At 43.4% G+C, this 23323-nt stretch overlaps 1 protein-coding gene across 4 annotated transcripts; it reads right to left on the reverse strand.

Moving 5' to 3' along the window:
- Nucleotides 1-1406: 1406 nt before the first annotated feature.
- On the reverse strand, nt 1407-16136 carry cnot10 (CCR4-NOT transcription complex, subunit 10). 4 transcript variants are annotated; one of them, XM_048260139.1, is made up of 20 exons: nt 15933-16136; nt 15224-15267; nt 14786-14947; nt 14543-14693; nt 14187-14323; nt 13003-13104; nt 12623-12706; nt 12389-12472; nt 11854-11971; nt 11602-11751; nt 9756-9958; nt 9212-9333; nt 8122-8277; nt 7168-7248; nt 5440-5553; nt 4521-4651; nt 2873-2908; nt 2356-2483; nt 2030-2105; nt 1407-1930 (listed from the first exon to the last, which is right to left on the reverse strand). In XM_048260139.1, the coding sequence occupies exons 1-20, from the start codon at nt 15949-15951 to the stop codon at nt 1764-1766; spliced, it is 2265 nt and encodes a 754-aa protein (XP_048116096.1). In that variant the 5' UTR covers nt 15952-16136; the 3' UTR covers nt 1407-1763. The 4 variants fall into 4 exon arrangements, with proteins under 4 accessions (XP_048116096.1, XP_048116098.1, XP_048116095.1 ...); XM_048260141.1 differs by having other exon boundaries at nt 15224-15313; XM_048260138.1 differs by having other exon boundaries at nt 15224-15318.
- Between the last annotated feature and the right edge of the window lie 7187 nt (nt 16137-23323).

Below are 23323 nucleotides of genomic sequence, written 5' to 3' on the forward strand. Positions count from 1 at the left end.
TGTTAAAATGCTTCAATTATTGTGATTATTATACATTTTATGATTTTGTGTATATTCCATGAATTTTATGGAGAGTTGCAATGGGAAGCACTGTTTGTTTCGGCCTCAAGAGCACTGCCATCATCGATACTATCATTTAGTATTTCCTTTACTTGAGAAATTGTCTTAATAGTTGCTGGAGCACTAAAAGGAGGAGAAAAGTATCCGGTACGTGCTTCTACAAGAAACTAATCCAATTCTACTTTTAGGTACTAAGGACATGTACGACACATTTGCCTGCTGGTCTTTGCTGGGAGATGACCAATTAGTTTGTAGAGGAGATGGGTGACAACCCACGTGAGCACTGAAAGACTAACAATGGGAGGAGGGGGAGGAACGGGGGGATTTAGCATGAGAAAAGAGATGCTGGCCTGGGAAAAGGTGCTAGGACCACCCTCAGGGGGGAGAGAGGAGGGACCACACATGAGCGAGCTGGGGCAGAGAAGGTTCAGGGCCGCTCGACACCACGGCATTCCACACTGCGCTGAGCCCAAAAACAGCCTCCTGCGTTTGTTTTGAGTTGGGAGACTTTGGCAAAACTGACCATCTGAATCACTGCAGTCTCTATGTAAACCTGACAAACAGAGGAACACTACAAAATCTTCCTGTTAAAGCGATGGTGAAGTGTTCACAGGAGAAGTGTACACACAACTGATTGTCAAAAAATAACTTATTTGTTTTGTAAACAAAATTCTTACACATTTGTGTGTCGATTTGTTTTTCTAAAAAAAGTCTGGCTAGATATTTGAATGTGCATGTTTGAAACGGGTTCACAAATGTCTTTCTCCAGAGTCCAGACCAAGCCATTTAAAGCAGCAGCAGCAAGGATTATTATTTGAACACTTGGAAGCTAGCCATCTGAAGGGTGTATTGAAACCTGTACCAGAAATAACCACCCACCCACTAAACTCCACCATGCTGATAAAGCATGTCAATTTCTTTTTTTCAGGATATAGTTGGCTGTAATGATCATTTCTTTGCTAACCATGGATGACTAGTGATAATGATGTCCTTGCATCAAATTAATTTGAAGATATTAAAACTAGTTGCCAATAATATGGCATGTATATATGTATATATACAATGTGTATGTGTGTATATATTGCATATGTATATATACAATGTGGCATATATATGCAATATTTACACTTTATTGTCTTGCCCATGGTGTTAAAGTAATAATGTTTACACTTCATTGTTTTGCCCATGGTGTTGAAGTCACAAATAGATTTGTTCTAGTTATTAAATGAGCTTTAGTTAAGACTTAAGAATTTGCACTTTGCCCATCATTCAAATGAGGTCCCACTATGTGTTGGGTTTCAGAACAAGAACCTCCACAGTAGAATGGACTGAGACCCTACACGCACTAGGTGGGGTAAATGTTTTATTGTTATACGACCCATCTAAATCCCCCACAGAAAGGTTGAACAGTTAACATGGCCAGCGAAAGCTCTGCAGTCCAGTTCTGATGGAGGCTGCCGGGTTGGGTTGGGGTGAGGTGGGGCAGGGGGCACTCTTTCCTTCCCACAATGGCCATCCATATCCTTGATACCCCAAACTAGATACTGTATACAAGGCCCCCCACCAGCCATTCTGCTCAAGGGCAACGGGCCCTGCTGCTTGTAGTTCTCTTCAAGACTTTGGATGTGGTCCTTCATGGGGGGTGGGGGAGGGGGCTTTGAGGTCAGTTGGAGCAGTTGTGCGTTGGGTGGGGTGGAGGAGCGTCACTTGCGTTGGACCTGCGTGAAACTGGAGGGCAGCTGGATGGGCTGTAAGGGGGCGGCAGGCTGGTACGGTGGCGGCTTCTTGCGTAGGTCTGGCGATGACGTGCTCTTGAGTGATGGCAGGAGCTGATTGCGCTTGATGATCTGGAGGGCTAGCTGTGTATTGCCTGTAACAGTTTGCCAGAGAATTGCCTTAATGTTTGATTAAGGACAGAAATGTAGATGTGTGTGTAAGTACTGCTTCCATTAGTCATCTTCAGACATACCATTCTGTAGCTCCAAGTAGACACCCAGGAGAATGGCTTCTGGAGGAATCTCCTTTGTGTTCACCATGGATGCAGCCTAGGGAAGCAGAGCAGCCTGAGCTTCATGTCTCTACTCAAAAGTTAACCACTGAGACGCACTTTACACTGCAGCCTACCCACTGCACCCGACCATCAAGCCATGTTTGCAGGGCACAGACAAATTCAGAAGGGAATGGTACATCTGTCTGGCTGCTGAGCATCCAACCAACAAACATCATCTGCAAGTTCCGCGGAGCAAAGATTGAAGTGAGAATGTGAAAAGTGTGTGGAGTAGAACAGGAGTGTACCTGGTGCAGGCACTTGCGGGCCTTCTCATACTCGCTCCTCAGGCAGTAGGCACTGCCCAGGTTGAAGAGCATCATGGCGCGTGCTGAGGTTACAGTGCTGGGGTAACACAGAGGAGTCTGCTTCCCTGCTGCACACACACACACACGCACACGTGCACACACTTTTATTGCAGCAGACTTAAGGGCCTGTAGTCTAATTCATTTCTTTCCACAGGAGCAACAAAGGCTCTGATAGGCTCAAATAGGACTAATAGGCCATCGATTCTATTTTCTCATTACTACAGAGAAAGCTGTGTGAGTCATGGTTAAGAAGCCATGTCAGAATAATCAAATTTCAATAAACTGTCAAGTATCTGTACAGTACATACACGCATACAAAGCAGCTAAAAAACATTGCTTTAAACTGCTATAAAACATGTTGATGATGTATCTAAATGCTGATGGTAATAATGGCACTCATGTTTGAATATATGTTTTGGCTGCTGTTGTGAAGATGGCGCAGAAAATTTGTACTCACAAGACTCCACTGGCTCCAGGTCTCCTTTATCAGTGCCTGTGGGAGAACGTGGGAGAACGTGCGAGAACACACACACGCCACACACACACACACACACACACACACACACACACACACACACACACACACACACACACACACACACACACACACAAAATCATGCTTCTCATGTTACTCTACATCTGAGCCCTTCATATAGATCTTACACATCCCTCATAATAAATCCTACTGATTTAGCAGTTTTTCTGTCTTGTTATACGTCAGCGTAGCCTTTTCTTGCAGCAGTGAAAATAGGCTAGTGTGTGAGCATTACGCTTGCTCACGTGGTGGCCAGAGCCATACATGAGCAGTGTTTCCCATACATTGACTTATTTGTGGCGGCCCACCACAATATCAACACAGAAAATCATTGTTTGGTAGTCAATGTTGTACTGTTTAAATTGGATGGAATTCGTTCTTTGAAGAGCTATGTGCACCTTTGCGCAGCCTCTCCTTGTCTCTCAACAAACCTACATGCACGTTTAAAGAAAACATAAAAAATCCTGCAGTTGTTGTCATAAAAGTCGACTGGCTAAACCGTGCTTAAATCTGCATCATAACCACGCTGCGTTAATTTGTTAAAAACTGTTGCATTCATGTTAATTCTGCAAACCTACCACCACAAATAGAATTCAATTCTGTGGGAAACACTGATGAGTAAGATAGAGTTCTAGCCCTTGAGGGATTACCATGTCCATGTGCACTAATGCTTTACTTAACCGCCTCACAGACGCGCCAAACGAGAGGACGTGCAACACTGACTCTTAAAGCTGTGCCTAGGCCCCTCCCCTTAATCTTGGCCATCCACTGGAAGAGAACGCAGCTCAATGGAATAGTTGCTGAATGGGTCGGTTTCCTGTGATAGAGCCAGTGGATCACCTGAGCTCACCTGATTCCTCTGTATCTATTACAGCACAGGTGGGTGGCCCTGGGCTCCTCTTACGTAATCATCATCAATCATCATCAAGTACATGGTGACAGTGTGTACTTCCTGTGCTTACTAATCAGACTGAATTTAAACTACAGGACACATGGAAACTGGCCCATGGCCAAGCAATGGGTTAAATTCAGCAAGCACACAGTAGGGGTGGGCTGAAGGAACTTCAGCTTCAGACTTTCTCTTGGGAAACTGTTAGGCCTAGTCATCTTCTCTAATGTAGCTGGCTAGGCCATGTCATTGCCACACACACAAGTGGGGGCAAAATTGGAAATGTGTCAGAGTGACAATGCATTGGTTGATTTGGTTTAAAAGTCACAGGTTAGGTTATTGGTTATTATTGTATTGATGCTATTCATAATGAGCTGTAAAGTAATTCAGACTTTTACATTTTTTTTTAAAGGATATCGACTAATTATCGTTATCGTCAAAATCACAAAAAAAATAGAGATATTATTTTTTGTCCATCTTGCCCACCCCTAGCACACAGTGTGTGTGTGCATGTGTGTGTGCACGTGTGTGTGCATGTGTGTGCGCATGTGTGTGCGTGTGTGGTTAGGAGAGGTGAACAGTAAATGCGTGTGTAGCGGTGTCTGCATGTTGGGTGAATGAGATGGCGTTTGGGTTGTAGACACTTTGAGAGCATGCGCAGGCAAGAGAGGGAGGACGCACCCTGGTCCTGCTCACTGGGTGACACTCCTAGTGACACATCCGTCACATTCTCCGGGTTGAGGTGGGCGATGGCGTCCGAGATGCGGTCCAGCGAGATGAGCGCTTCCGCTGCATACAAGTGCCCTAAAAACCTGCGGCCACAGACAGCACACACAAAATAGAACTGATCGGTCATGCTGATGGCACAGAATATTCCAGAATTGAAAATGCCACAGAGAATAAAAAAGGTTCTGAAAGAGAATCTCCTTAAGATCACCTCACAGTACTCATTCATTGACCAGTCACACAGTGTGACCTGACAAAATGACTGAGTAATGAATGAGTATATCCAAAGTACATCGCTATGATACAGTACTGTGAACATCAATGGCACACAACTAGGCCCGTTGTGTTAGGAGTCACTGGGTGTTACAGTGGTATCCCAGCACATGCTTAGAGAGTAAAGGTGGAACAATGCAGGCTCCACAGCGGAACTCTGGCTCTTTGTTAAGATAGGGAGGAAGTGCATATGGGAGGGGCCCTGGGGTTGATCTGTGGAGGACAACCGCTGCTGGGGGCTGGGCAACTGACGCCACCCAATCAATCATGGGTGTCATTTAAAGGTGCAGTCAGCTTAGGGCCCGCCCACCTATCAATCAAGATCGACAGCTAAAGAGCCGGAATGTTTGAAAGAAAAACAGCAGACCGGGAATCATGGCCAGAGTCTGTGTCCATAAAAGCTCCATGAAAGAGAGCCATGTGACAGAGGACAAGAGAAGAGAGAGAGAAGAGAGAGAAAGAAGAGAGGGAGAAAAGAGACAGAAGAGACAGAGAGAAGAGTGAGAGTGAAGAGACAGAAGAGAGAGAGAGAAGGAGAAGGAAACAAGATCTAAGCAGAGTCAGATAAAAGAAGAAAGGGGTGGGGGGGGGGGGGACTTACTTTAGGGAACCACACAGCTTGGGCTGATACAGGAGCTTCTCCGAGTGGCTGAGAGCCATCAGGTTATCCCCCAACGCCAGTGCCACATAAGCACTGCACGCTAGGATAGAACACCTACACACACACACACACAATATTAATCTTATTAGATAGCTCTTCCAAAACTGAGCACAGCTTACATATTAACATGAGAGATGTCTGAGACTGTAAAACTGAGAGCCTTGTCCAAACTGAAGGAACACAAACAGGCAGGATGTTAAGAGCCCAGCAAGGCCCCCGGCTTTTACGAGTCCTGCTGGGCTCGTAGGGTGTGTGAACGGGCGGCTAATAACATGTGGGCTTTTCTGTGACTCAGCAGCCCGGGCAGTGGCAGCCTCCATTTCCCGACAACGCTCCTGTACGGCCTCCGGCACTCACACCACAGGGGGCCCCCCCCCCGGACCAGAGCATTCTCAGGTGTGGCTGTGGCCAGAGAGGACTCATTAGAGAGAGAGAGAGAGAGAGAGAGAGAGAGAGAGAGAGAGAGAGAGAGAGAGAGAGAGAGAGAGAGAGACACTAGGAGACATTTCGAATGCTGGCTGGCAGCGTTTCTAAAGTGGCCAGCTGGTTGAAATAGGAGTGATGCGGGGAGAGATTTCTGGGAAGAGAAACTGGAGAAAGTGGCTGGCGCGCTCATAAACTTGTCAAGGTATGGAGCGCTGGAGGGTGTCACCACAAGGTCAGCCTGCTGTTGTTCACATATAAAAGAGGGGAGAGAGAAAGGGAGGGAGAGGAAGAGAGGGAGAGGGAGGGGGAGTAAGAGAGAGAGAGGAAAAGAGGGAGAGGCCTTTTTCTAATCAGCTGCAGACGAAAAACAGAAGGAGGTAGGTGACAGGAACAAGACGGGCTACAGAGAGCTGAGCGGAGGCTGTGTGTGCAACCACCAGAAGAGGGTCAGAGGCTCTGGAGGAGGTGAAGCCGTTTAATAGTCACGTTAGGAATTGTCGGAGCTCAAGTCTGGACATACATACTCTTGCAGGTACATGCTTACATGCAAAGTAGTGAAGACAAGCAAGCTGTACACAACAACTTGTAAAAGACACAGAATACTGCAGACTTGTGCTCCTGAATGTTCTCTAAATGCCAGTGGGCACAGTAAGTGACACATTCCACTAGGCCAGTGGCCAACAGCTTACACAGTGGTAACATATTATAATACGAATATTAGAAAAAGAAGTTGTACAACAGCTCTAGGGGATCACTTGGGCTTGAACCCAATTATGTGTTGCTATGATAAAATAATACCTGAATTAATGAATGTGTCGTATAAGTGAACAATTACATCAACACACACACATGCCATGCCATAAATCAAGAGTCTCCATATTTAATTATATACACTCTGATTCAGGCTGTGGGACCTGGCTGGTAGTGTAAATGCAATGTTAGAGCTCAGTGGATTTGCTTAGGCCTATTCTGGTAGCACTAGCACCATGCACACGTCAAACATTTACACGGAGTGGATGAGGCGGACACTGAGCACATGAGTAACTGGAAGACTCTGTGTCGGTTTACCTGCCTAGCAGTGTAGAGGGCAGGTAAGACAGAGAGCTAAAACTTGCACTCGCGCGCACACACATACGCGCACACACACACGCACGCACGCACGGTGTGAGAGTGTGAGCATGGACAAATGGGAGTGCATCAACATGGTTAAATATGCAGCGGGCGGCACACTTGAGCTCCTACCTCAGGTTCTCCACCTCTTGTTTCCTCAGAGGTGAGGACGGCGCAGCGGGGATGAACTTCTCTCCGTCTTGGCCCTTCCCACTGCAGGGGCCAGGGACACACCAGTTCCATTACAATAGCAACAGAACTCTTAACATACAAGTCTAATATCATACAAACAGAGTCAAATAAAAGTTACATTTATTTGTATCTTGTAGGGTCATAACTACGGTAGTAAATAGTCAATGCTGAGTGTGAGTGTGAGTGTGTGTGTGTGTGTGTGTGTGTGTGTGTGTGTGTGTGTGTGTGTGTGTGTGTGTGTGTGTGGGGGGGGGGGCTATGTATAAGGATGTGTGATGAGCACTGATTATCGTAATCGTTTACTTGCACATTGCCAAACCAGAGCCGTCACAGCTATTGCTAGTACTCTGTGGGTGTGTGTCTTAATCTCGTTGGGTGGCTCCTGTAATCTGCCCTGTGTGGGGCATCTCAATGGCTCACTGCCCCGGCTGCTCTTTGTGTGTGTGTGTGTGTGTGTGTTTGTTTGTGTGTGCATGTACCTTGCTGCATCAGCGCCCTTACGGCTGCTCTTTGTGTGTGTGCATGTGTGTGTGTGTGTACCTTGCTGCATCAGCGCCCTTACGGCTGCTCTTTGTGTGTGTGTATGTGTGTGTGTGTGTACCTTGCTGCATCAGTGCCCTTACGGCTGCTCTTTGTGTGTTTGTGTGTTTGTGTGTGTGTGTGTGTGTGTGTGTGTGTGTGTGTGTTTACGGCTGCTCTTGTGTGTTTGCTGCATGTGCCCTTTACTCTTTGTGTGTGTGTGTGTGTGTGTGTGTGTGTGTGTGTGTGTGTGTGTGTGTGTGTGTGTGTGTGTGTGTGTGTGTGTGTACCTTGCTGCATCAGTGCCCTTACGGCTGCTCTTTGTGTGTTTGTGTGTGTTTGTGTGTGTGTGTGTGTGTGTGTGTGTGTGTTTACCTTGCTGCATCAGTGCCCTCGGCGCTGCTCTCTGTACTGGGCGGCTGCTCTCTGGCCTCGGGCAGCTGGGTCTCTGGCAGCAGCAGGAGAGCGTTGCGTAGACAGATGGCTGCAAACTCCATACTGGCCACAGGGATGGCTGCTGACTGACCCTCACTGAATGCACATACATACACACACACACAAAAAAATAAGACAAAAGCATGCACACACACGCAACACACACACACACACACACACACACACAATGGATGGTTTAAAGCACCAATTCCAAATAGATAATACAAGCTCATGTTTCACAGAAGTTACTCTGACGCCATCTGCTGGTCAATGTCAATGATGGATGATGGAACTAGCAGACACTGAGACAACAGCCCACTACAATTTAAAAACAGCCACTGTCAGGTGGACCAGTGGGGTATACTACGAAGCACGTTAGACATATCTAGGCTATGTAGACATATCGAGGCTTGACAAAGCCTTGACTCAGGGGTATACATTAAGTTATACTACGATAGCAGTTATGTGATATATTTGTCAAACTAGGCTTTCAGCTCAGATCTGTGCGTGTTCTCGGTGTTGGGATGACGTTGGCCAATCGTGAAACGTGGAGACGCACAAGACCGCCTATATTTAAAAACAATTACTTCCACATTCATGAGCGATAGCTTAATCTACACTGTGGTCATTTTTTGTGTCTAACCTATAACATCAAATAAATCAACTGTCATCAATTGTTGTATGGTATGCACATCCATAGTGGGATATTTGCACGCACAGCACTATTAAAGCGCATTCGAGATCCAAAATGTTAGTAGAGGCGGACCTCCACCTGTAAGATATATGACAGAATCCTACATGTGAGATAACTTTGTTTTTAAGACAATTGATTGGTCAGTGGGCAGTAGATTACACGATTTGAGCTATAACTTAGCACATAACCTCCTCCCGACCAGGTTTGGTTGACAGCATAAGATACCATCCACTTTCGTGTCACAGCATACCCTGGCTTTGAGCCTAACATACCTCGCTAACCCACTAATCGAGATTCGTAGTATACCCCACTGGTGGAGGGGTTCTCTTTACGAACCTGTAGACTGTGTTCTGTGTGGACTGGGAGGCCAGCACTATCTTACGGTGGTAGCCCTGGCCCACAATGGACTGGACAATCCCCTTCTTGCTGGGCAGGCCCTTGTTCTCCTGTTCAGAGCTCTGAGAAAACCAAACAGGAGGGATAGCATTACCACCACAGCAGTGTGGAGTCACAATGCAGCCTTTCTGGCTGCAGAGGTGGACTATGAACCAGGGTAGAGTATGAAACTTGAATCTGAAATGGAATACTGCTAGGCACTGTGGCGGTTTTAGAAAGGCCAAAGACAAAGTCGTGTTTCCGTTATTCCAACCTGACCTGTGGGCACATATCTGTCTTTTATACAACAAGGGCAATCATTTTTATGTATCTCTCAGTCTTTATAGACCAGACTTAGACAAGAAGACTTTCAGTCACCACAGACACTATACAACCTTGATTTGTTGTGCACTGTCTTGTCTGCGCATTCTAATATTTTTTTCCCTGAACACGCTGCTAACGTGCCGTCCTTGGCGGAGGATGCATATGTAACAGCGCTACGTACCCCTTTGTTGGCAGCAATGCAGCACTCTGCCAGGCGCAGCCAAAGGCGTGGGTTGGCATGGTACACTTGCACCGCCTCCATCAGGCACTCAAAGGCAGCCAGCGGCCGGCCCAGGTGCAGCAGCTGAATGCCACAGTTGTAGAGCAGCTCATGGCGCTTGTTAGCTAGGAGGGCACACATGGGGATGCCTGTGAACTTCTTACCTGCAGAGAGGAGAGAGGAGAACACAGAGGGCAGAGGAGAACACAGAGGGCAGAGAGGAGAACACAGAGGGCAGAGAGGAGAACACAGGGTGCAGAGAGGAGAGAGGAGAACACAGAGGGCAGAGAGGAGAACACAGGGGGCAGAGAGGAGAACACAGAGGGCAGAGAGGAGAACACAGGGTGCAGAGGAGGAGAACACAGGGGGCAGAGAGGAGAACACAGGGGGCAGAGAGGAGAACACAGGGTGCAGAGAGGAGAACACAGAGGGCAGAGAGGAGAACACAGAGGGCAGAGAGGAGAACACAGAGGGCAGAGAGGAGAACACAGAGGGGGCAGAGGAGAACACAGAGGGCAGAGAGGAGAACACAGAGGGCAGAGGGAGAACACAGAGGGCAGAGAGGAGAACACAGAGGGCAGAGAGGAGAACACAGAGGGCAGAGGAGAACACAGAGGGCAGAGGAGAACACAGAGGGCAGAGGAGAACACAGAGGGCAGAGAGGAGAACACAGAGGGCAGAGAGGAGAACACAGAGGGCAGAGGAGAACACAGGGTGCAGAGAGGAGAACACAGGGTGCAGAGAGGAGAGAGGAGAACACAGGGTGTAGAGAAAAGAACACAGGGTGCAAGTCAGCTCCCGTTTGGGGGTTTTACTATTCACCATCCCTTCTAGTCCTTTGTGCAGTCTACACATTGGCATTAAGCAATTATTCTCTTATTTCAAATGGACAAAGCAGTTTGCAGCTCAAATAAGACACATCCCTAACAGGTACATTAAGCTTAGTGCACAGCTGAAGGACAGCCAGATAGGCACCAGCTGCTTTGAAGGACCTCCATAATTGCACCAAAACATTCCAGACCGTTCCACATCTCCTGTAGCCTTGAAATCTAGACGCACCCTAATTACATTTGCTGCCAGGGCTAGTCTAGCAACTCTCCGTTGGCTTGTGAGCTCGAAAAATTAAACTTCTATCAGGCCAATCAAATCGTGTATAGAGTCGTTAGGCAGGCTTAACATAATGATTGATGGCAGAGTTGCAACGGTTTGGCTTGAATTCCCTGCTACTTGAAAACAAAGAAAATGGATGTTGCTGTTGGCGAACAGTGCGACATGAGTTAAGCTTTTTTTAAGTTGGCAAAAGTTTGAACTAGCCAGCTCCGCTGGTGGGAAAACGCATGGGACTCATAGCACTGTCCTATTGCGTGCAGAGGGAATTTGAAAGACAACCGATTATCCCGCCCCTCAGACTGAGCACTGCGAACGGTGAGTGCCCAGACCCTACATTTTAATGTGGGTCTGGCTCGTCAGGCTACATCTCCTGCCCTTGAGCCAAGAAAATATTGCATAGCAAAGACGTGCACAATGCAGTTATGCTTACTAAAGCACTGATATATCACAGCAAAACCTTGACAATGTCCAAAACACAACATTGCCGTTTGCAGCATATCATGAAATAACGCTACAACAAACCTGTTAAAGTGAGAACGTCACATAAGTGATATGCAGATGCTTGCAAACAGCCCAATACAGCCTCACAGGCATTTCAGTTACACACAATCACAAACCCATATTCTTTACAAAAGAAGTCATTACTCATAGTTTAGTAAGCAGTTTGTTCCCCTTTACAGATGTGCAGGTCACTCACTCTGTCCATTGCTGCCATCGCCCAGCTGGGCGCAGGTGTGGTCGTTCTCCTGCAGGGCTTTCTTGAAGTAGAAGATGCCCAGATTGTGCTTCCCCATAGCAAAGTGGATGCAGCCCAGGTTGTTCCAGAACATGCAGCGCACACACTCTCCTTGGGGACAAAGGAGGCCGGTCACTCAGCGCAAAACACTCAGCGTCAACAAGCGTGAAAAATACTCAGATTCAGCTCTTGAGAGCCAAATTGAATGAATACCTGTTTTCAGGGGACCAGGGTGCTCTGCAATATTCGACGAATTAAGGAGCTTGATGGCTTTCCGGTAGTTTCCTCTTAGATATTCAAAGTTGCTTTTCAAGAACAGGGAGGGGGCAGACTGTAGGTCAAGAGAGAATGCAGAAGCTAGTTAGGTCATGAACATGGAAGGGCTAACCTTTTTCCATGTTAATTTCACTTCAATTACTTTGGTTGAAAATATTGCTTAATATATATATAATTAGGTTTCAAAATCATGAAACAAATGACTGGTATATTCTGCTCTCAAATGCTGTGGGCAGGTACAATGACTGCAGTTATTTAGATGGGACAATGAAGAGAGACAGGAATCAAGTGGGAGAGAGAGATGACCAAGGGTTGGGTTTGAACCTGTATCCCTGTGGGGCGCTGGAATAGTTTTTTAACCTAGACACAACCAATTTCTAAACAAATCTCTGTGGCTTACAGGGTCTTTAAGTCAGAGAGGAACTCACACAGGTTAGGAGGCTCAGAGAGAGAAGTCACTTCAAGTACTCACATTGCCTGCTGTGTTCATGACAGACTTGATTTCCCTCTTACAGGCCTTGAGGGACTTCATTTGAATGTAGGCTCGCACTTTATACTACAGGAGGAAAGACAAGTGTTCATCAGAAAATTGTTTATTGCACATTCTGGGAGCTTTATTACTGTTATCTACCTAAAGGTCTGTGTTTGACCGGCAGATGTTTGAGCGACTGACAGAAATTTGAGTACTGAATAAAGTGGGCCTCACCTGATGCATCTTTGATTTGGCTGCCTCAATCATGGCGGTGAACTCAGCTTTCTGAGTGGCGTTGTCTTTACCTGTGCTTGCATTCTGAAACAAGAAGCAGCAGAAAGCAGCAGGTCACACTTCAAACTGTTCCAATTAAGCCCATTACAATTCAAACCATTAAAAGGACAGACTCCACTTGTTAACTGAACATTCAAATTCACTTCTTAATCATGAAATAAAAGAGTGAAGAGAAGTTAACTCAATCAGACTCAAACTGAGCTTGTAGGTGCTACACTCTGTTCTTGCTACATAAACTGGATCCACGTGGTTCATGGTTGAAAAACTAACACAGCAGTGAGTAAGTGAGTGAGTGATCTGCTGTAGTCTGCCTCAGTGACCTGTCCTGCCGTAAGCTCTCTGCTCCTATTCTGTATCTGGTCTGCTGCCTCTGTTACTGCATCCCTGTGAATGTAGAACTTGCATGTGGGACGACATGCCACCTGTAGGGTGGGTGAGCACAGAACAGGCACCCTGAGTCTGAGTGTGGCACACAAGAAATGCACAGGGCACAGATTACACACATTACACAGACATTTTAGTACAAGTAGAGGACATGGAACATATCTTATGGTCTTGGTTGGTGAACACAATCTCATGGGAGGTGGCTCAGAAAGCTGTTGGGTAACTATAGGCAAAGATGGCTTACTGGATCTTGGAACCTTCTCACAATTTTTACCACAGGACAGAGAATGATTCTGATTACAGAAACGAAAGCCAATTGAACACTTTGAATGCATGCACCAGCCCAGCTATTTGTTTTACCATCAAAAACATTGAATTTTAATTAAGTCTCCTATTCTCTACCCCTGCAGCTAATGGAGTGTTTTGGATGGGAATGCGGCGAAAGATTATTTTTGAAGAGTGTGCACCTGCTCCTGGCTAGCTGATCCCAGTTTACAATAACACACATGGTGATTTATTATGCGATTTTTCTTCTCAGAAGAAATCAGCTCTCAGTCAAATGCACCAGCACACATGTTCCGATAGTATAGGGCATACTTTTGGGTGCCTTTTCCTTTCTACCAGGAGAGCTTCATTGCAGAATAATACCTGAACCACAGCTGTAGCACACACTTATCGAAGACCGTTTGATTCATGCAAATAATTCATGTAAAACCATCAGGAAAAGTTCTCGATGTAGAGTAATGGCCAACTAGCTTATTACAAGGGTAGAGGAATGCCTTAACAGCGTGCATAGAGAATGGCTCAACATTCCAGTTTTTGTATCCCTACTCACAACGCGAACCACATAGGCAATGCTTCAGCTTATTATAGCACTACCCACTCATCTCAGATAGTTCCCTCAGGACAACTATAATAACTCACCAGTACATTGCCACAAAAATTTGGTTACTCAAAGCACTTTTGCTAATAGGACTACACAAAATTTCTCAGAGCGTTGAATGTTGTGGTGTGGTTTTGGAGCGTTGTAGTGTTGAACCGAAACTCTTGACCTTGTCACTGTTAGTCACATGCTACATAGAAGAAGAATCACAAGAGCTGGCAATAGAAAAGGTCCCACCTCTCCTTTGCCGTTCTTGCTATTGCCCTGGACTGTGAGCTTCTCCAGCACGGCGAGCAAGTGAAGGGCTTTCTCCGGCTGGAAGGTGAGCAGGTACAAGTCCACCAACAGGAAGCACACGGCCTGAGCAAACTTCTCTTCTAGGACAAAGCGCATCATCAAGCCAACATGCCAAACTAGCTTACTGTATTCCTTCACTACACTGGGAGAGGTGTTATGCTGGAATACAGCAAGAAGGAACAACACAGATTACAAATGGTGTTTTAAAGATACACAAGGTAGGCACATAACACACACTAAAAAGACACTAATAATCCCATTTTACAAGTAATCCTGTGAATAAACTTGAACCATACCAAAGGGTTCCAGAAATTGGTAGAGTTTTTCTCCAATTGCAATAGCTTCAGAGTACTGCCTCATGTGGTAGTGGATGATAGCTTGATTGTAGTACATTATGCTGTTCTCCACATCATCTAAACCATCAATATCTTCCACAGCTGTGTGAACCTTCCAGAAGAAAATAGAAAAACAACTGTTGCAACACCTTTCATGATTTTCCCCCATCTAGTTCTGGAGATATGGAACACAATGCTTTATACCTGGCTTTTCAGTGTCATCAAAGTCTGCTTTAAGGTTCCAGTTGTGGTTTGGCCACTTTTATAGAACTCTGCAATGGCCTTATTCATTGAGATCTTATAGTCTTCCTTGTTCAGATCCTGAAGACTTTCAAGATGCATCAGGCACTCATCATATTTTCCAGCCTAGTAAACAAACAACCAGTCATTTAACCAGAAACAGCCTGGATTACAGTTAGTCATTTGGAATTTACATATGGGAGACATATGTGTTCAATTTAATTTAACAAGTATACTCTTCATTACAAAATATGTTTTTCAGGAGGCACTAGTACATTTACTGAAAAAAACAACCGTCAGGAAGACTAACATATGATAAAGTAAAAATGTGACATTCTGGCCAAAGTAGTTCTCATTTTTAAGTTACACTTAGCAGTCAACATCTGGGGCTTATTTCAGTACCGTGAATGCTTCATGAGCATTTGAAGCCATTTCTTTTTCTTGATCTGAAATACCAGGAGAGGAAACGTTGTCATGTTTTGTGTCAGTGTTCTGCTCTGAAATAAAAATAAATAAATAAATAAATAAATAAGAATAGATAAACTATGAGACTGGGTGTGGGTGGGCGTGTCAATCACACAAAAAAGTTCCTTTACTAGCTAGCTAGCTAGCTACTACTAGGCATCGCATCAGAACTGGCTAGTAACGTTAACCCAAAAGTAGGTACATGACGCTGGGTACAATTCCCTCGGCACAATCTAAATCTCACAAGACCAGTTGCTACCCTATACGACCAGCTGCATAAGGCAGTTATAGGCACAGATATCTATTCAGCAGGATGTTTATAGTAGATTACTTGTTAAATAGCTGAATTGAGGCCACAATCCTTCTTTTAGATATCAAGCTAACGTTGATGCGTCAGCCATTGAGGTAACGCTAACGTTAAGTTCTGCAGTCTGATAACTAAATACTGTGTGGTTAGTGGTTAAATATTCCGCTAAAACTGACTTCACAATCCAACACAGACTCGGCAAAATAAAGAAAACTGTTAAAGCAATGACTGTGGCCAGCTACACGTCTGCTAGCCAGCTAATCATGTAAGACTGCAATGTTTCCATCTAGCTGCTAGCTAAGTTAGCCAACCAGAAATGTTAGCCAGCTATATACTCACCTGCGTTGCTTTCTGCCATGTCTACTATTTGATTTGGTGTCACACACTTCAAAGTACAGAAAATAGTGGTGAGAACCTAAATTAACAAACTAGCTTTACGTATTAAACATTCACCACTACAATTCAGACGGTTGGGTTGGCTAATGCCTTCCTCAGAGTTCCGCCATGAATATTACCCAGAATGACACTGACTGCAAACACTAACGTTAGCACAGCTGGCGTCCGCATAGAGAAGAAGTAGGCTAACGCCTGCTGTCATGGAGAGGAACTGCAAGATAACTAGACATAACATGCAAGTGACAGCCTTTGAGAGGAGCAAGGTTTTTCATGTTAACTCCTGATGTATTGTAAAAATGTGTATGTTATTACAGGTCTTCAGCTGACATAATTAAGGGAAGAGGAAAGATAGACTTCTTTGCATAGTCTGTCTGCATCTTCACCCCCTCCATGTTTGGATAGCATCTACTGTCTGTCCACTAGCCACTTTTTACCACTGTCTTTCTGCCTCACTGTTTGCGTGCTATATTAGCACATTAGCACATATGCGAGCTCCCTCCATGCCACAGCCGAACTGTGGCCACACTTATACCTTTTCTTAAAATAGTTATAGATATATAGACTTTATTCTTGCACTGTTGGACTTACTCATTTGCACTATCACCATTGCACTATCACCATGACACTCACTCACGCAGAGGACCTTACCTTAGGCCTACCTTACTATGCACAGAGAATCACAGGCTCAGTCCCTGCCTCAGTCATTGCAAGCGCCTCTTGATTGATTAATCACCACTATGTGGATACTGTTTTTTAGAATTGATTTAGATTAAGTGTTAGTTAGTATAATTTGTATTTTAGTATAGTCTTTATCTTCTACTGTCCTTATTGCTTAGTTGTGTTTTTATATACTTTAAATGACTTTTTCTGCTGTTAGTGAATGTGTTGTCTGTATGCTACTGAGACCTTGAATTTCCCCTGGGGATCAATAAAGTATCTATCTATCTATCTATCTATCTATCTATCTATCTATTATAATTTGTTCAAAATGTAAAGTAAGCTTAATCCCATTTACTCCCTAGGGTAGTCTAGCACTAGCCTAGGCCCTTTCAACAATAAAAACAATGCATGAACGTTCTATTTGGTTCCCAATCTACTTCCTCTGCATTAAGATAACATATGGAATGTTAAAAAAGGAAGTCTTGTGGGGCCAACTATGATGCTGATAATGGAACTCTCTTGAAAGGGTCTTTAAAAAAAAATTTCATGGCAGCTTCATAGATATATCAGAGACGGTTGATAAAGCATATTAAGGATCTTTGGATATATCAACCATGCAGAACAGATGCCACAAATGTATTAGTATGCATACGTCTTTATTTATGTCCTAGGGCTAGGTATATATATCCTTTTTCTAAACAGAGTATGTGGATTACCATTCAAATGAAATTTCTACAAAAGCCCCTAGGTGTCAGTGAGATCCAGCAAGTCCTGTGCCTCTGAAGTTTCTGTGTTTCATGTCCCATCAGTTTTCATTCATCAAACAATTGTTGTGAATGAACATAAGCCTATTTTGGTGTCTTATGTGGGGACATAGCCTTCTACATGATTTTCACATAAACTTAATCTCCTGTCCCTCACTCCCAAAATTAAAATCAGACTCACTTCATACAGGCAATTCAGGATGTGCCACACAGTCATGTAAACAACAAGAAAGAGTCATGGGTCATCTCCTTCTTGCCTCCAGCCATATGGTGAGTAATCAGGGCTGTGTTGTGTAACAAAAATTCCAGTATGTTCAAGGAGTATTTCTTTTGTTGTTGTTATTGTTTATCCTAAAATAGGTCTTAGATTAATGGATGCTTGATCAAGTGCATATCTTTTCTACGGAGAGGCACTGAAGCTCAGTCGGGGTAGATTTTTTCAAGGTGCTGTATATGCATAGGGTAGGCTAGTCATAGGCTACATGGTCATACAGTGCCTATAAAAAGTATTCACCCCCTTGGATATTTCCCATTTTGCCTTTTTTTACAATTTAATTGAAAAAAATCCCCTCTTTAATGTCGGTGAAAGCTAATTAAAGTTTAAAGTGAAAGCAAATTTCTGTAAAGTAATGTGAATTAATTAAAAATATATAATGCAAAATAAGCAAATTGCATATTCACCCCCTTAAAGTGACTGACCTAAATCAACAGCGGTCAAGCCAATTGGTGCTTATAGTCTCAAAATTAGTGAAATGGAGATCACCTGAGTGCAGTGAATGTGTATAGTAGCCTATAGTAGGCTAATATAAGACACCTGCGCCTGGAAGGTCAAGTCACTGGTCAATCAGTATTCCTGGCTATAATTCCACCAGGAAGACAAAAGAACACTCCAAACAACTCAAAAGAAAAGGTTATTGAAAGGCATAAGTGAGGGGATGGATACAAAAAAATTAAATTCAAGTCACTGAACATCCCCTGGAGTTCAGTGAAATCCATCATTAAGGAATGTAAGGAATATGACAAGTGTGCAAATCTTCCTAGAACAGGCCGTCACCACAAACTGAGGGACCGTTCAAGAAGAATAATGGTGGGGGAGGCCACCAAGCACTATGACAACTCTGAAGAAGTTAAAAGCTTCAGCAGCTGAGATGTGAGAAACTATGCATACAACAACTTTTGGCCGAGTTCTTCACCAGTGGCAAAGCTCTTATTCTCGACTAAAGTTCATCCAAGACATGTGGGAGACTCCAAGGTCAAATGGAAGAAGGTTTGTTGGTCTGATGAGACCAAAAATTAGTTTTTTGGCCATCAGACTAGATGCTATTTTTTGGTGGACATATCCCCACTTTACATCACCAAAAATGCACCATCCCTAATGTTAAGCATGGTGGTGGTAACGTCTTGCTGTGGGGATACTTTTTGACAGCAGGCTCTGGAAGGCTTGTAAATTTAAAAGTGAAATGAATTCAGCAAAATACATGAAAATCCTGGAGGACAATCTGATTCAGTCTGCAAGAGAACTACGACTTGGGAGAAGATTTATATTCCAGCACGACAATGAACTGAAGCATACAGCGAAAACTACACAGAAATGGTTTAAAGACAACAAGGTGAACGTTCTGGAGAGGCCGAGTCAAATCCCAGACCTTAAAGGTACACTATGCAGGTTTAGGTATTTTTGGCAACTGTAGAGCTCCCTCTAGAGTTGCGATATATTTATATTTTACTCTGCTGTTGTAAATGGCAAACATCTTGTGACTTATCCCCCCTGTACATGAAAATGCTTTTTCTATGGAGGTGAAGGATTAATAACAGGCAAAAACTATCTCCAAAGAGCTATATCTACAGACAAGGTAATGTTTCATGATTATCGTGACATTTGTCGGGCAGCTGTTCTTGAAATTGCATGTCTGGTTTTCTCGGTAGTGAGTCGTTACATCTATGCTGTATAGCTATGCTAGGTGAACGATTCGTCTATTACAAGTTAATTTACCATCAAACTGGCTTCATAAAGGTGAAAATCTTGTATAGTGTACCTTTAATCCTATTGAAATTCTGTGGCTGGACTTGAAAAGGACTGTACCTTATCACTTTCCAACCTGACAGAGCTTGAGTTTGCAAAGAAAAATTATGTAAAATTGCAGTATCAAGAAGTGCAATGCCACGCAGGCTTCATGCTTTAATTGCGGCCACAGGTGCATCATTACTTTAAAAATCTGTTTTTATTTTAACATTAAAGAGATTTCTGTAAATTATTGTAAAAAAGGGCAATATAAAAATGGAAATATCCAAGGGGGTGAATATTTTTTTATAGGCACTGTATTTTACATGACTATGTAGACAGTAGGTGATCCTTCTTAGTAGGCTAAGCAGTAGCTAATAGCAATAGCCTACCTGAAGTCAAACATCATTATTGCTGCTTTGCTAATGGATAGCTCTGAGGCCAGATTATAGACTAAGTTAAATGCTTGTTAGTGCTCAGTTCAATGAGGAGGCAGAGGAAGGAGTCTTATTGAGCATTGCATCAACTTTCAACCAACAGCAATAATCTTTGAGATTGAGATTTAACTGTCAGTAATCTATTACTAGTAGCTTTATGAACTAAATAATCCATTTCTGTTGCATGTAGCTATAAAATGAATGAGATATAAAAATAAAAAAAGTTTAGTTTCAGTTGAGTTTCTTCTGTTGAGTGTTCACTTTTATTTCTCCAACATCAACACTGTACATTGCCTGATGTCTTGCAGAGGCTTAAAACCTCAGCACATGAGGATCACAGCAAGGAAATACTCTCCCTTAATGAGAATACTTTGTGCAGAATATAGATCCGACACACCGAGGGGGGCATTTGTCAGAGGCCAACTCAGAAGAGAGGAATGATGAAAGCATTGTGAAGCATCTGCGCATTTCAATTCAAGCTGACGTAAGAGGCGCAGACTTCCCTAACACTCAGAAAATGACACAAGCTCTGGAATGCCTCTCTAGCCCTCGGGTTACTGAGGTTTAGCGGCTGCTGTGACGTTACTGCTGCCAATGCCTTCCACTATCTGTGTGGATTTCTCTATTCAGGCAAATCATGTGCCTTAGGTAGACACTTGTCTTCCCCAGGTAAGTCTGAGGATTAATCATCTGAGCTTTAGGGCTGCCTTCAAGAAGACAGAAGACTTGTTTGGAATAAGAATTCTTTGAAAGAATCGATATTGCAAGATAATGGTATGGGGCATGCAAGGCAGCTCAAGATGAACACTGATCTTATGCCACATGATTTGTTTTTCAAATGTCATTAGTCAGTCTGTACGTAGGCCTATGTCATTGCATTACAGTCACTTTTAGATGATTCCAATATGAACACTAAATCATGAATATGTTCTGAGAGGCTGTGGGATAACTTATTTACTTTAATGAATTATTTTAAACAATTCAATGGACATACTTTTGTAGACAATTCTGGTCAGATGTCTCTATAGGCATAAATGCATGGATATTTCTGTCTCGCTGAAATCAAAGGTTCAGTGTGCAATACTATAAGGAGCGCCTATGATCAGACAAGAATTACAATCAGGGTTCTTAATTTCAGTCATTCTTTCAAAATTCAGTTCATAAATGCCTTGAAATCACCAGACAAGAGTTGGAAGTGTGAGCAGGAGTGAGAGGGGAAAGAGACTAAGAGAGAGCCGTAATTGACAGAGAGACAGAGAGCAGACGCACTTTAAGATGGCAGAATGGCTGATTGATTGCCGTTGGACACGGGACTATTATGAGGATCTGTAACTATGACTGATATGTCTCTTCAGGCTCAGGGGAAATTGAAACATTCCAGCAGTCTGACTCATAATTACAGCATGATCAGTTCTGCTAAGAAAATAAAGAGGGCATGCCGTAGAAATGCATTTTGCGAATGGGAGGCTTTCTTGGTTGCCTCAAGCCCTGGTTGATGTTAACGGAGAGTTCGGTTTATGTCTGGTGATGTCCCCTCTGGGTGCTTTAATAACGTGTTACACTGAGACTAATGGGAGTCTAGGCTATTGGTCAAAGTCTGAATAGAGCAGAAGGTGCTGAAAGTGAATTAGAGGTGGCTACGCAGGCACAATCCTGGTAAGAAAGAAATATCCAGTAACAAGATCAAGCCAATGGCTACATCATAACCCTTGCTATAGTCACAATGTCACAGGTTTTTGAAGTCAAAGTACTTGATATTTGACGTTTAGATGTCAGATCCCATTTTCAGCTATGAACTCACTTCCACCAGGCTGCAGTGATTACCTGCTTCAATGATTTTAATTATGGATTTTTAATCAGTCCGTAAGAAGTCAGTTTTAGTTTAATGTTCGGTTAAGTGCCCTCAAGTCTACAGAGCTGGTTGGGAATCCAAGCAAAATAGACAAATGAAAATGAAAAATTATTTATATTAGAGGTAAACATTTCCTAATGGGTGTTGGCAACAGTAAAACACATTGATTTGTAATCCACACACCACTACACACATCTATTGTAATCTTTGTATTATTGTAACCTTCCTGTATTTTTGTATAAATGACAAAATACAGGTAAGGAGTGGAGGATGTCCTTATCTCTTCCCTTTTCACCCTGTTTAAGTGCACTAACAGTCCAGTTACCATTTTTAATCCAGGCAATTGGGTTAAATTGCAGTCATTCGACATAGATGAACCAATCGTCTTGGATCTGGAGCAAAAGATTTAATGGGTTTACACGCACACATACACTTACTGACTCATCCACACGCGCACACACACACACACCCCTCTCTCTTTATCTCTCTCTCTCACACACACAACACAGACACACAGATACTTTTACTAGGCACTTCTGGGCCTTGCAGAAATAAATGAGGGTAGAGCGGTACACTAGCCTTTAGGATAAAGTGGTCCATTTCCAGTTCAGTGGCTGCCTGGAAACACATGGTCAGGCTTGGTCCCTCAGAGAAGGAGAGCCACCGCAGCTAGCAGTTTTATAGAGACATTGAGACACAGCCACAGTAGGAAACAGGACTACATTAGCTCATTTAGAGCTTCCAATGAGCTCTCTACACAGAGCATGTTAAGAGATTTTCTTAACATGCTCTGTGTAGAGAGCTCAAGACCACATCACTTGTGCAGCACATTGTAAACAATTTAACATTTTAGATATGTTTTGTTTCTTATATAATGGTCTTCCTTGTGGTCAGACCATCGGACCACATATCAGTGGTTATTTATCACTGGTAGTGATAAATTTGTTAAATCTGACTTGGCTTGAATGCATGTGTTGCCTTTGGGATTGTAAACATCATAATTTGGTGTGCGTTATATGAATAAAAAAACACATTGGTGCAGACGTGGTTTTACATTACGTTTTACGTGTCTTCACCACACACACAAGTTGCCACATATACACAGACAAGCTGGTTACTGGATTATTAAACAATTCAGTCAGCACAGCATGCTGACCATACATTTATTGGAGCAGACTGGATGTTTTCTTTGCCGGGTTGTGCATACCTCAACTATATGTAGGCATGTTTGTGTATTAGGATGACACCTAAATAATTTTATGATAATAAATTAATAGATCATCTTATTTTTAAAGCATGCCTGCTTACAGGCTATGGGTTTTCTACAGGAATAGCATGTTTGAACGGGCACAGCAAGTATAAACTGCTCACAATGTAGTTTATGGCAATGTGGTTATCACAGAACAAAGACCTATTTTATTCTTATTCTTTCTATTTTATTTCTTAAATAAATTACTGTATATGAAGATCCTTTCAGTAGGAATCTAGTTAGGCCTATTCAAATACATAATGCCCCACCTTGATATATATATATATACAGTGCTGGCCAAAAGTATTGGCACCCATGCTAAAGTTGACTGAAAAGAGGAATATAAAATCATCTTTTGGAAATTGATCTT

Source organism: Alosa alosa, chromosome 13 (genome assembly GCF_017589495.1).
Source record: "Alosa alosa isolate M-15738 ecotype Scorff River chromosome 13, AALO_Geno_1.1, whole genome shotgun sequence".
NCBI lineage: Eukaryota > Metazoa > Chordata > Actinopteri > Clupeiformes > Clupeidae > Alosa > Alosa alosa.

Bases quoted from the DNA above. Each gene is read 5' to 3' on its own strand.
- cnot10 (XM_048260138.1), bottom strand. The intron at 9,959-11,601 runs GTGAGTGACCTG...TCCTCTCTGCAG, and splicing joins CGATGGCAGCAATGGACAGA to GTAAGAAGTTCACAGGCATC. The intron at 2,484-2,872 runs GTGAGTACAAAT...GTGTGTGTGCAG, and splicing joins CCTGGAGCCAGTGGAGTCTT to CAGGGAAGCAGACTCCTCTG.